This window comes from Crotalus tigris, unplaced genomic scaffold, assembly GCF_016545835.1.
Source record: "Crotalus tigris isolate CLP2741 ecotype Arizona unplaced genomic scaffold, ASM1654583v1 scf7180000022411.5474196:2289641, whole genome shotgun sequence".
NCBI classification, from domain to species: domain Eukaryota; kingdom Metazoa; phylum Chordata; class Lepidosauria; order Squamata; family Viperidae; genus Crotalus; species Crotalus tigris.
Genome location: NW_024099112.1, coordinates 1105203 through 1117647, shown reverse-complemented (window position 1 = coordinate 1117647; position 12445 = coordinate 1105203). Strand labels below are relative to the sequence as shown.

At 35.9% G+C, this 12445-nt stretch overlaps 1 protein-coding gene across 6 annotated transcripts in view; it reads right to left on the bottom strand.

Annotated features, from left to right (window-relative positions):
- The window catches only part of LOC120297007 (RNA-binding protein 12-like), a 67282-nt gene that overhangs the window by 24100 nt on the left and 30737 nt on the right, over positions 1–12445 (bottom strand). For all 6 annotated transcript variants that reach the window (XM_039319117.1, XM_039319118.1, XM_039319120.1 and 3 more), the window contains 4 exons: positions 4754–4882; positions 2553–2732; positions 1640–1714; positions 1340–1411 (listed from right to left, as the gene is read on the bottom strand). In XM_039319117.1, coding sequence (XP_039175051.1) covers positions 1340–1411; positions 1640–1714; positions 2553–2732; positions 4754–4882 — 456 coding nt within the window. The remainder of the gene's footprint in view (positions 1–1339; positions 1412–1639; positions 1715–2552; positions 2733–4753; positions 4883–12445) is intronic.

The following is a 12445-nucleotide window of genomic DNA, read 5'->3' as shown; positions in this document are numbered from 1 at the left end:
TCTGAGGATCTGCGTTTTTGTTGTTGGGGGGGGGCAATTGGGGGCCCTGCGTAGCTGAATACGAGACATTGTCTGCCATTGTGGCCAGGTATCCCGAGTAGGCAATACCTGGGGTGGGGAATGAATAGTACGCAGATCGGTTGCAGATAATTAAGACCTAGAAGGCCTATTCTGCCCAGAAGAAACAATGGCCGGACAGACAGGTCCCTTTGCAAGGAAGGATCCTGTGGGCCTGTGACTAAAGGTCACCTTGAAGAACAGTGGAACAGTTCAAACTTTTCTCCCCTTCCTTCACCAGGGTTGATTGCAATGGCACTGATATAAGGCCAAAGGTTTGCTAGTGCTGTGAGTATAAATTCCCCAATCTGTGGCTGTAAAGACAGTCCACCGGGTGTGCTTATAAATGTCCTTCTACCTTTCCCTCTGCCTCTCTATCCCACACTCCTGTGGAAAACCTTCAAGTATATTTAATGGAGGCTATAAGAATACACCCAAAATGGAGGCTAAAGGAGGTGCACTCAAAATGGCGTCTGGGTGAAGGCCACGCCCTCCTATTAACTGCCAAAGAGAACCACGAGTCTCAAAATGGCGGATTTGTCTCCAATGGTCACTCCGTTGGCTGAGGAGGCTTTTTGGGGGGGGGCAGAAGCTAGGTACTGGTGCCTTAACAATCCCCCTGAAACAGGCCGCGCTCTCCCAGGTAATCCGGTGAAACAAGGGTTAAATTAAAGCCGGCCATTAAGGACTGGGCGAGTTGCCGTGCTGGCAAACCTCCAAAAACCTTGAACGCCGCTGTTCTGACTCGCCCTGTTCCGATTTCGCGCGCCCCAGCTGGTCCGGGAGATAAGGGCAGCCGACGCTCCCTGTATCTCCGCTGCCTCTCGCAGGCTCTCTCGGCAAATTTTTTTTTTTTTTTAAACGATACTCTCACCACCTCCTCACGCGACGCCTGTGGGAACAGCGATCTGTCGGCTGCTCGGAGCCTCGAGCAAAGGCTGAAAGGAAAAAAGCCTCCCTGTGAGTTTTCTAATTGAATTGTAAATTTTAGCAGAGGGTTTTAGGTCTAATTGTCAATCTCTGTCAGGAGCTAATTTGCTAGCTGGTAACGGGCTTCGAGACTGAGTCAAAACTGGGGTCACGCCCAAGGGAAGGGTGTGGCCAAAGTTTTTACCCAGTCTGCCGGGCAGGAAGGCTGTCATAGAACCCAACCATTGGACTCTACAGCCATCCTGCTGGAGAAGTGGAGACTCAGATGGAGACTGAAGCTTTGGGATTAAAATGATTTCAAAATTAGAACATGACTGAACTACTAGAATTATGTTTTTATACTTCTTTTTACCTTTTTGTCTAAATTCCGAGCTTCAACATCAATAGAAACAACTCTGGTATCTTTAATCTCTTCTGCACAAATCTGCAGGTTGAAGGAAATGTTGTATTAGTAATCTTGGAAGACACTCTATTATTGTAGAATATTTATTTAAAAATTAGTTTGGTTAAAAAAAATTATAAACCACAATGGATACATCATATTAGGTTAACTGAAGGGGAAAATGCTTGAGATATATTAAACTCTAGAAGAAACAGATGTCTAACTTAACTCATATATTCACAACAAATTATAACTGAATTTTCCTTTTACCGTAATAGTGCCTTTTCCTGCAGGCTTTCCTTTCTTCAACATTAAAGGCTGAACAAGTATTTTACTTGATACAATCTAAAATATAAATTGCACACATTATTCAAATTATATAAGAAAAATATGAAAATGTGCCTTATAATTATTTATACTGTAAAAGTCTGAATGATTAATCTTTTCCAATAAAAGATTACACTGCATGGTTATTTTATAAGAAAACGCTTCTTGGGGTCCCTAAGCAGGACAATTTTTAATCAGCATGGATTCTCAAACTATGGGTTCAGATGTCCAGGGGGTATGAGTAACTTAGAAGGACAGTCACAATTTTTATTTAAAACACTTATTTAGGATTGGACAGTCAACATGGGAGAACTGTCAAAATTAATTTTAGGTTGTGTTCATTTTAATTGTGCAAGCTAGAAGGCAGTAATTAGTACTACAAAATTTGAGGACCTCTGTGACATATAAATTTAAATCTTCTTGTTAAAATAAGTGATGTATTTTTTAGCTGACTCCAATTAAATAATTTGATTTATTCATGGGAGATATATCCAAATACATTTAGCACTTTAGGGGTTTGTGGCATAGCAAATTTTGGGAATTTTTTGAGATCAAACAATTTTTACATATAAAATTACTGTTCTTACGAATGCAATCCTCCAAGTGAAATGGAGAAATAATTGGCTGTACAGTTGTTTAAGGATTCTGCCAGATAGCATCCAAGAAACCCAGGAAATCTCCTTCCTCTCAACAAGAATAACAAAACGGAAGAAAGAACAGTAATTTGCTATCTCTTTGCTTAACTTAAAGCTTCTGAACATTAATATCTCCTTTTAATTATTCACCATCAGCAAAAAATAAATCTAAACTTTTACTTAACATTTTATATAGTAATGATCATAGTTGTTTACAGTACCTGACCCAGGGTACATTCAGCACCTCCAAGATAATCATCATCACTTAAGTCATATGACTTATTATCAATATCATATATACCAAATTTCAGCTTTTGAACTTTCTCAAAATAATAATCAATTAGCAGCTTTTTTGAAAATTGAGGATTCTGGCAATTCTTTATTTTTTCAGTTCGATCCAACTAGGAAAACAAAAAGAAAGAAAAGGGGCTGCTTAACACATAATGCAGTGTGAACAAACAGATTCATATATAGCATTCCCCCGGGCTTCATTTCACTTCAGGAGATCCGTAGTATGAGGCAAGTTGACCTCCAAGGAAGCTTGTCTGCTTTTTTTCTAAGCAGAAGTGTTCAGAAAAACATGATGCTGTTCTTCTATACATAATTAGAAACCATACCTCACTATCAGTAATGAATATTCTGGATTTTTATACACCACTCACCTCCAAACTTTTAATCTTTGGGTGAAAATAGGATTTTTATCTAATCAAATTAACAGAACTATGTGTAACTATGTTGGACGATTATAAAAACTTATGCTATTTTGAATAGGACCAACTTGTGATTGAACAAAATGCTGAGTTTTCCTATTCTATTTCTAGGTAAAAAAAGATAAAGGAGTCCCTGTGAATTTTACTCCGCTAATTATTGGCTGACTGAAGGGGAAAGTGCTCATCTCCATTTCAAGCCCATTGAGTCAGTGCTGTCTGAAGACATTTCCACGGTCATGTATCCAGCATGACATCATGAAACACTGTTACCTTCCTACTGAAGTGGTACTTATTCATCTACTCGCATCTATTATTCATCTACTCCCCCTGCCTGGGCAGGGGGTTGGACTAGATGACCTCCAAGATCCCTTCCAACTTTGATGATGATTATGATGAGGAGGAAGAGGAGGAGGATTAGGAGGATTTGTAGGCTTTCAAACTGCTAGGCTGGCAGAAGCTGGGACGAGGATAGGAGTTCACCCCATCATGTGGTGCTTGGGTCTCGAACCTGGGCTGCTGGCTTTCCAGCTGACAAGCCCAGCATTTTAACTGCTGAGCCACCACCCCCACCCCATTCTATTTCAAACAAGATATTAAATAAATGTTTGAATGTATATGAATGTAAAAGAAAAAAGAAAGAAAAAGATAAAACATAGTCTTTGAGATATCGCGTCCAGTATTTTTCTACAAAATGCTGAGAAAGGTAAAATGAAAGCAAAGAAGTACAATCAGCAGCAAGGTGAATGAATTCTATTAAAACTTACTTGGGTATACAGTTAGGTTTGGGAAGATCTAAACAGCCTGGTTAGGGTCAGATCATCCTGGAGAAGGTTTATTTGTGTAATTGCTAAAAATAAAGTTCTTGCAACATGCTATATCCAAATGCTGCTTCAAATAATTAAAAGGAATTAATTAAACGCAATAATAATACTTTCAATATTACAAAGAAAATGTATATTATCTGTAGACAGATAAAGCCAATGTGTATGCATTCCAAAAAAATGAGTAAGAGTTCCTTTCTCATTACAGTCTATTTCTTTTTCTCATTTCAAACTATTCAATAATAAGAAGCAAAACTATTTAACAATAAATAAATTTTAAAATTGAATTGGTTATGCCAGTGATGGCGAACCTTTATAGACTGAGTGCCCAAACCTCAACCCAAAACCCACTTATGTATTGTCGGGTGCCGGGTGGGCGTGGCCCATTGGGTGGGCGTAGCTGCAGTGGTAATAGCTGACTAGGTGGGACTAAAATGTTCAATCAATCAATTCCAACTTTGCGGGATCTTTTTTTTTTCCCATGAGAAGTTGAAATTGATTGATTGAACCTTTTTTTTTTTTTTTTGCACACGGCGGCAGAGACCTAAAACGAAAAGGTTTTATAAAACCCAGCTGAAGGCCTAGGACTGGGGCAACAGCGCACGTACCCACAGAGAGGGCTCTGCGTGCCACCTGTGGCATGCGTGCCATAGGTTCACCACCATGGGGTTATGCCAAATAACTAAAAATTGAATGTACTAATAAAACTCATTTTGAGATCATTTAATTGTATTTATGGTGGTTTATGCGAACTGAAATTTGCCAAAGTTTGCCAAAAATAATTCCTTGGAATTGTTTCAGCTGAAGTTAATTTAATCATATTTAAAATCAATCTACATCAAAAGGCTTTACCTACATCTGGTAATTTTATTACCATCAAAAATTCCTTACTTCAGTCCACTGATCACCACCAACATTTTGAAGCAAGACACACAGAGGATCAGATTTTGAGCCAACATCTTTATCAATCAGGTTGTCACAGGAAATGGACAGTTCCACCTTGGTCACGCAGTGAGCCATCTATAAACAGATTGAAAACAAAATAATGAATAGTCATTAAATGATAAAAAATTCAGTGTACAATGTGTATAGAATCTGGATTGATTTATATATCAATGTATCTGTTGATAATGTACTTCATTAGTTCTGTATTGGTTTCTTATTGTTGCTATTCTTTTAACATTTAAACCAATCAAAGAATGGAACACAAATGTTAACAAAGCTGAATGAATTTGGCTGAATACCAACCAAATCTTTTTCACCCCAACATATTTATACTATTATGAAAATAATCATGCAGCAACTATATTTAGCAAGATAAATATGTATTTAAACCGGCAGATATCTAATCTGTTGTTTAATATTGTTTTCATACTATTCCTTTAAAACAATACAAGTAAAAGTCACAGAAAAAGATAAAAGTTCAGAGAACATAACTCCTAAGTTTTTCTTCCTAATGTAAATAATTTCAAAAGCAACAGAGAACTAAATGATAGCAACCATGTCAGCAGTCCCATACAACACCCCAAAAAATATTCATTGCTGCAGAGTGCCAAATGTATAATTATATCAATAATGAATGAAATGCTATAATCTATTTAGTTTCTGTTGTGACAGTTCTGTCACTCCACTTCCCAGATTCTCAAAATACTGATACAACATCAGTTTCAGACACATTAGACTGGGTAAATCAATATAAAGCAGACTGCCTCTTGAATATATGGGCACCTAAAATATAAATGCAAGTATGATTTGTCTACATTGAATTCTAAATCTGAACAACCACAGAAAGGATAATATCAAACAGTTTCTGCATACTTAAAAAACAAAAATTTCAGCAATTCAAATATTAATATATCCAGCTAGATATTCTTTTCAGTTGGACAGACAACAGTAGTCTCCAAATAAAAACTGTGTAATACATGTCACACATGTTCTATTGGTGGCATTTCAATAATTATTTACAATAACTTTATATTGATGAATAACTAAAAAAAAAACATTTAAAAGGTTAAAATAGTTTATCACTTACTTTGAAAATACGTATTTAATTTTAAAAATCCTATCGCTAGATAATTGTGCACTCCAATGTCTAATATAATAACAGCAAAAACCAAAGAATTTATAAGATAACTAATTTGATATCTGAAAACTATGTAAATATCCCATTCCTCTCTAGCACAAGAAAAAAAATTAAATCAATGAATATTATTTTCAAACTCTAAAGCATCAAACTACACTTACATGCACACAGTGGTAGATATGAACATTCAACTGCTTTATGTAGTTCCCAAAGCACAGTGTGAACGGTAAACTTGAATATCAACCAGCTTATATAACAGAGCCTGAACTAACATGCTAACAATACTCTGTACTAGAATGAAGAAAAAATATTTGTTTTTTTTTTAGGGAGTGCAAAATCATATCGCAGTGGAAGTCAGAGCAAACAAGAAACACCCTGTCAGATCCAGAAATTTAAAATTCAGCTGTTTAAGATTTGGCTTTACAAATTAAAAGCTCACTATTTTAATTCATGGTTTCCCATATAGTTCAATCAGTGTACTTGTTCTTGCCAGTTGGGTACGTTCCTGCTCTGCCGCTTTCCTCCATTTCAATGGATCCTAGTTTACTAATCCATTGCCAATTTTAAATTATGATATTTGGCTATTCTGTCCTCCTTACACATTTTTAATTTTTTTTCCTTTTCTGTGAATTCTCTTCTCTCTAATCATTCTCTTTGAACTTTGCTTTGAGTTCATTGCCTATTTCTGTCCTACCTTCAGTCATCTTTCCCTTGTGACTGCTGATTCTAAGTAGTTGTCACACAGGAGGCTACCATTGTTAGTGGTACTTGCTGCTTACATAAGGAGAACCTCTGAGGACAGCATGACTTTTTACTTAGGACAGTAGCCCCAACCTTTTGGGCACCAGGGACCGGCTCTGTGGAGATTTTTCCCCAGACCAGAGGGGCGTGGTTTCTCATGCTGCCTGCATATCGCAAATGGGGCTTCATAGCCCAGTTGCTGGCATGCTGCAGACCCGTGCCAGTCCACAGACAAGAGGTTGGGGACCCGTAACTTAGGACTTAGTAATAATTAGCATCTGGGGCAGTTCAACCTGTTTCTTTCCATGGTTTTTGAGTCACATCATTATCAACTCACTTTTGGATGTTATTCATTAAAAGCATCAATGGAATGGATCCTGTTAGCTAAAGCCTTCTCAATTGCATAGTCAACAAATAACAAGACAGTGACCAAAAATAAAAAAAACAAAAACAAAACTCAGTTGCTGGGTAGATCTGACCCCAGACTTAGTTCCCTAGCATCCCCATATAAGACACCACTGCATTCATAGTCTGCAACGTTTTGACTGTAACCAAGCTAGTATTCTTATACAGAAACTCAACTGTCAGCATTTCTTGCTGCAGGCTTTGTTTCCTGAGCGACTATAATGTCCATGAACATTCTATGCTGAATCAGTTTATTATCAAAAGCTTTGCTGCCACAAACTCGATGTAATTCAGATCAAACCAGATAAACATTAATGTATGACAGTAATTATCAGACATGGAAAAGCAAGATTGAAAAAAGGGCAGCAGCAATCAGTGGAATATATATATATATATATATATATATATATATATATATATATATATATATATATATATATATATATCCTCCATACTTAAAGCAAACACTGTTGTTATTTACTGAGTAACAAATTTCTAACAATAGTCTTTGTTGCTCTTTGAGTTTTGGTTGCTTGTTTACTCTCCCTTCTAGCACTGAAGATGTTACCTAGTCTACTAGTGAAACATCTACAATCCAACAATCAAACTGAGAGCAACAAGGATTTCAGAACAACCTTGAGTTACATATATTCATGTCAAATGAAACTTCTGACATTCTTTTATGGACTGGTATGCATTCCTAATTCTCTCTATCTACACTATGAAATCAATAACATATGTTTACATTTACAACAATGCATATATTATAGTATTACCCTACAATAGTGTGGTAACATTATCAAGTCCATGATTATTGTTTCTTGCAATGGAATTTGCTACATATTGACAATGAAGGAAGCTATAGCATTAATAGTGATGATCCTTGAAAATGAAAAAAAGAAAAGCAAAAGATCAGGCAGGATGCTAAAAGTGAGAGAAACAAGGAAGCATAAGGGAGGCATTGAGGAAGCAGAAAACACAATAATCAATGCTGGCTTTTCATTTGAAAGGATCCTTTCATTGCTCTCCCACCTCATCTGTATCAATGGGTTTACCTGCAATTGCAATGCTGCTGACTTGATACTGATTTAATTTATGGCATCATTTGTCCAAGAGCATTTGTCAAGAGAATACAGGAAATTAAGATATTAATACTAAATCACTTGGTAGTTTTGTCAAAGTGACCTTGCAAATACAGAACATCATGGTAAGGCCTACAAAATGTGTATACCTCTGCATCTCAGTATGTATATATCTGGACCACAAAAAAACAAATATTAGATGGAACGTTGTTATAAAATCATGGCATATTGAAAAGGTGAAAACTCATAGATGCAAAATGTAGTTTTACAGAAGTGGCTTGCCACTGTCTTCTGGAAAATTTGCTCAATTTCTTAGGCTAGTCCCAGGGTTTCCCAATAGTCTTCCATTCAAGTGTTAATCAGTATTGAGTTGGGGTTTTTTTTCAGTTCAGGCAAGATCAGCTAGATGGTATATTAATTTATTCTGTAGGTTTCAAAGCCCAATGGCTCAACTTACATTTTACAGTATTTACATTTCTGAGGAAATGTTATCCTGCACCTCCTGATGGGAGTAGACTGAGTGATGTTTGCCTCATGTTGAACTAACCAATTAAAATACTCACCATCATCCTTTCAGGAAACTTTTGCCTTTGGGATTACCAATACTGCCAGCCACTCCTATTTTGATTGTAAGGAATGGGAAAGGAGGTGTATATTTAAGCTTCTAATGGACCCATCCTTATCAAAATGTTTTTCATTTGACTTGTTAGTATAATATTCTCCAATATGAATCTCTCTAGATATAATCCTGGACATTCCAAGAGCAGTTCAAGATATTTTGAAAAAGTCACGTTGAAAAAGATTTTTCTAATATGCTAATCAGAATATGCAACAGTACTCCAAGAGAGATTTAAGTATATGAACAAACAAATGAGAAGCTGTTTTGGTCTGCCTGCTACTATATATGTAAACTGCAAACAGTATAAAGAAAAGTAAAGAAACATAAAAGCCTGCATAAAGTTATATGATTTTACTCATTTCATAATCAAGAGAGATTTACTCTGGATGTTTGAAGAGTTTACAGTCATGGCAGTTAAAAGTTATGTCATCTAAAAGCTATTTCATCCCTGTCAGTCATTCAGTTGTGTCCAATACCAACACCTCGCTACTTTATGGATCAGTGTTCTCCATGCCCCTCTGTCTCGTATCACCTCCTTCAGATCCACCATGGTCATTCTCAAAGCTATTTACATTTGACTATATGATTCAAATAGTTCAAAATAAGTTTTCTAAGCTATGCATTGCATGGAATCTGTGTATTCACATTAATTCCTGAAGACTGACATATATGTGACCTTCAGTGTGACTTAGAAAGATTAAAATTCAGAAGAGACACCTCATCTTCTCGTTTCCTATAGCCTCATGCTTTGATTTTGTGCATGATCATCACTACAAACATTAACAGCATCTCAATTTGTATCTACACCTTGACCATAATGGAGCCCAGAATTCCCATAAGTCATGATAGTGATAAGCCAAGGCATCAATAGGACTGGACCTAAATTTAAAACTTTTGCAGTGGTCATTAATGAATCAATGTTCCTACGAGTGTTCTTTGCTGTAAATCAGCCAAAAGGCATCATAAATTGCAGTCACATGACCATGGAACACTGCAACTGGCCACAAAAGTGAATTAGTTGCCAAGAGTCTAAAATATGGAGTGGAGGTGTGCAACCATCGGAACTCCAGAATTGGATCATAATTAGCTTTGGGGGGGGGGGGGCATATAACTTTGAATGGCCACTAAGCAACTGGTAATTAACCAAGAACTACCTGTATTCATTTAAATATACAAGGCTTAATGGGACCATTAAGTGTGTGTGCAACTGAAGCATCACAACCAATCCTATAACTATTTGTAAAAAAATTCCTATTGCATCCAGTATCTCTCAGATAAAAATGCACAGAATTGTAACTTAAATCCTTTGTTTTTATTTATTAAATTTTTATGCCACCACCTCCTCTATACCTCATCTCCCACTACCATACTATTCTAACCTTTAAAACCCTCAAATGTGTGTTTTTTTTAAAGCCACATAAGCTAGAACATGAATAATACTACCAAACTACAGGGATGTCACATATTGTTTCCCAGAAATATGGGGATAAGATTGAACTAGTTCTTGGGGATGACATAACTTATGTTCAGCCACAGGACCATCCCAATAATCCAGGGCAAATCATTAGGATTTGTTTTGATTTGATTTATATAATATTTAGGAACTCAATGCAGAAAAAGTATGTGTATAGAAAATAGTATCTGAACTAGAAAAAAATGGCTGTAATCGTTTAGATTGGGTATTCCATTGCCAAGTCACAATTACATAATAATTATTTGGATTATTTGCATGATTAGTATACACATCCCTGTAGCTGGCATTGCTTTTCATTACAGTCATGATTGTAGCTTCATCAATTATATACGGGAAAACAGAGCAGACTACTTGGTGGTGCCAAACAGTCTCCAAAACAATTATGCAAAATAACCTGTTGTTTCATGTTATAACTTGGATTTTAGAAGAGGTTTTTTTTGTTTTCTTTTAATATTAAACCTTTTTAAGATAGCAGGCTGAAATCTCTTGATTCATATTTGATCTGGTCAGGTCTTCCTTCCTCCCACCCACCCACAAGTGATATAACCACAATTACATCAGATGTATTTTGCGATATGCTCTACAGTACTATGTTGGGAAGTCTGGTGTGAAAGGAAGGTAATTTCAGATATTTGAAGAGGTATTCCCTATGAGTAATAAATTAGCAGGGTGGGTCAATTGCTGAGCTAAAAAAAATTCTTGTGAATAAAATGATTCTATTTTATAGAATGTAAAAACTAAGTTCTTTTTTATATTTAAGAATATCATTGTCTCCCATAATTATGTTTCTAGCCACTATTTCTAATTAATAGAAAGAAGAAAAATGATCCAAAAAAGGAAATTTGACAATTTTGTGAAAGAAAAATAAGCACTATTCTGTTATAGCATGCTATTCTATCCAGTAACTATGGAACAGATTCTTTCTTAGCTCATAGGTACAGGACAGTTACCTTTTAATACAAAGAAATGGGCAAATTGTCCGTTCCCTATTCTATACTGAAACTCCACATGATGTATTATTACAATGTGATTAGGGTTTTCCAAATGAATCTTAAGAGTTTGTTAATTGTATGAAGACTAGATTATTTCTATACAATGAGCTAGAGAGACTTCTGCAGATGGGATCGCAGTTATATAATACATTATCATGAAAACAGGATGATAATAAATTGTTGATGACAGAATAAAGCAATGTATTTTTAAAACATCCTTAAAAGTTTGTAAGTTTTAAAATTTAGAAATATGGGCAGACTCCAACATCACACAAGCAACAAGCTATTTCTGCACTGTTTATTCCTCTTTACCCAGTCTTTCCTGTATTATCTAAACATATATAGTTTAAGCAGCAGGATGTTTCCTAACAAGAGATAGAAAAAAAATAAGGTTTACACTTTTCCCCCATCTTGTGCTGCCATTATGCAGATGACACATACTGGAAAAGATGCATTTTATAAAGTTTGGGATCCCCACCATGGCAGTTGCAATCAACACTTATTCCTCAGTGTACAGTATATCAAGCCCCTGCTTCACTTTGAGTTATATTTTAAGCAAAAGTAAAAATGAAGTTGGCATACTATATTGCAAAGCAAAACTCCAGTATTCATTTTTCTTTAAAAATGTTTCTGAATTTCATGCTGCATCCTGTTATTCAAAAATGAGTGGCTGCAAATATACTCACCTGTCAGGGGAGAAAAAAACGCTGGGATTTATCAGCAGACACTGGGAGTCAAAAAAGGCAGGAGAGTCTATAACGATTGTATAATAAATTGGTATTTCATGACCAGCAACAGCACTGTTACCCATTTGGGGCATTGTCAAGTCTATCATGACAGCAATTTCTTGACTGCTAAAACTTGTTTTCAGAAAACAAATAAGCCCATTTATTGGAGGGCTTGGTTATAATTTATGTTAGAATAGCACATATTTATGGAATTTGACCAATATACTTAAAAATGTTGGAAAGTACTAACCAATCAATGCAGTAGGCAATTTGTATGCCCATTTCTAACTGTTCCACTTTTCTTAATACATAGAAAAGCAAAACTGACTTTTTGGGGCATTATTTTGGTACCAAAAATTCTCAGCTTATCCACACACACAGTTGTTTATTGTTGTGAATAAAATCTATTAAGGGGATAAAATGTATGAAACTTCAGTTCCTTTAAACCTTTTTATTTGA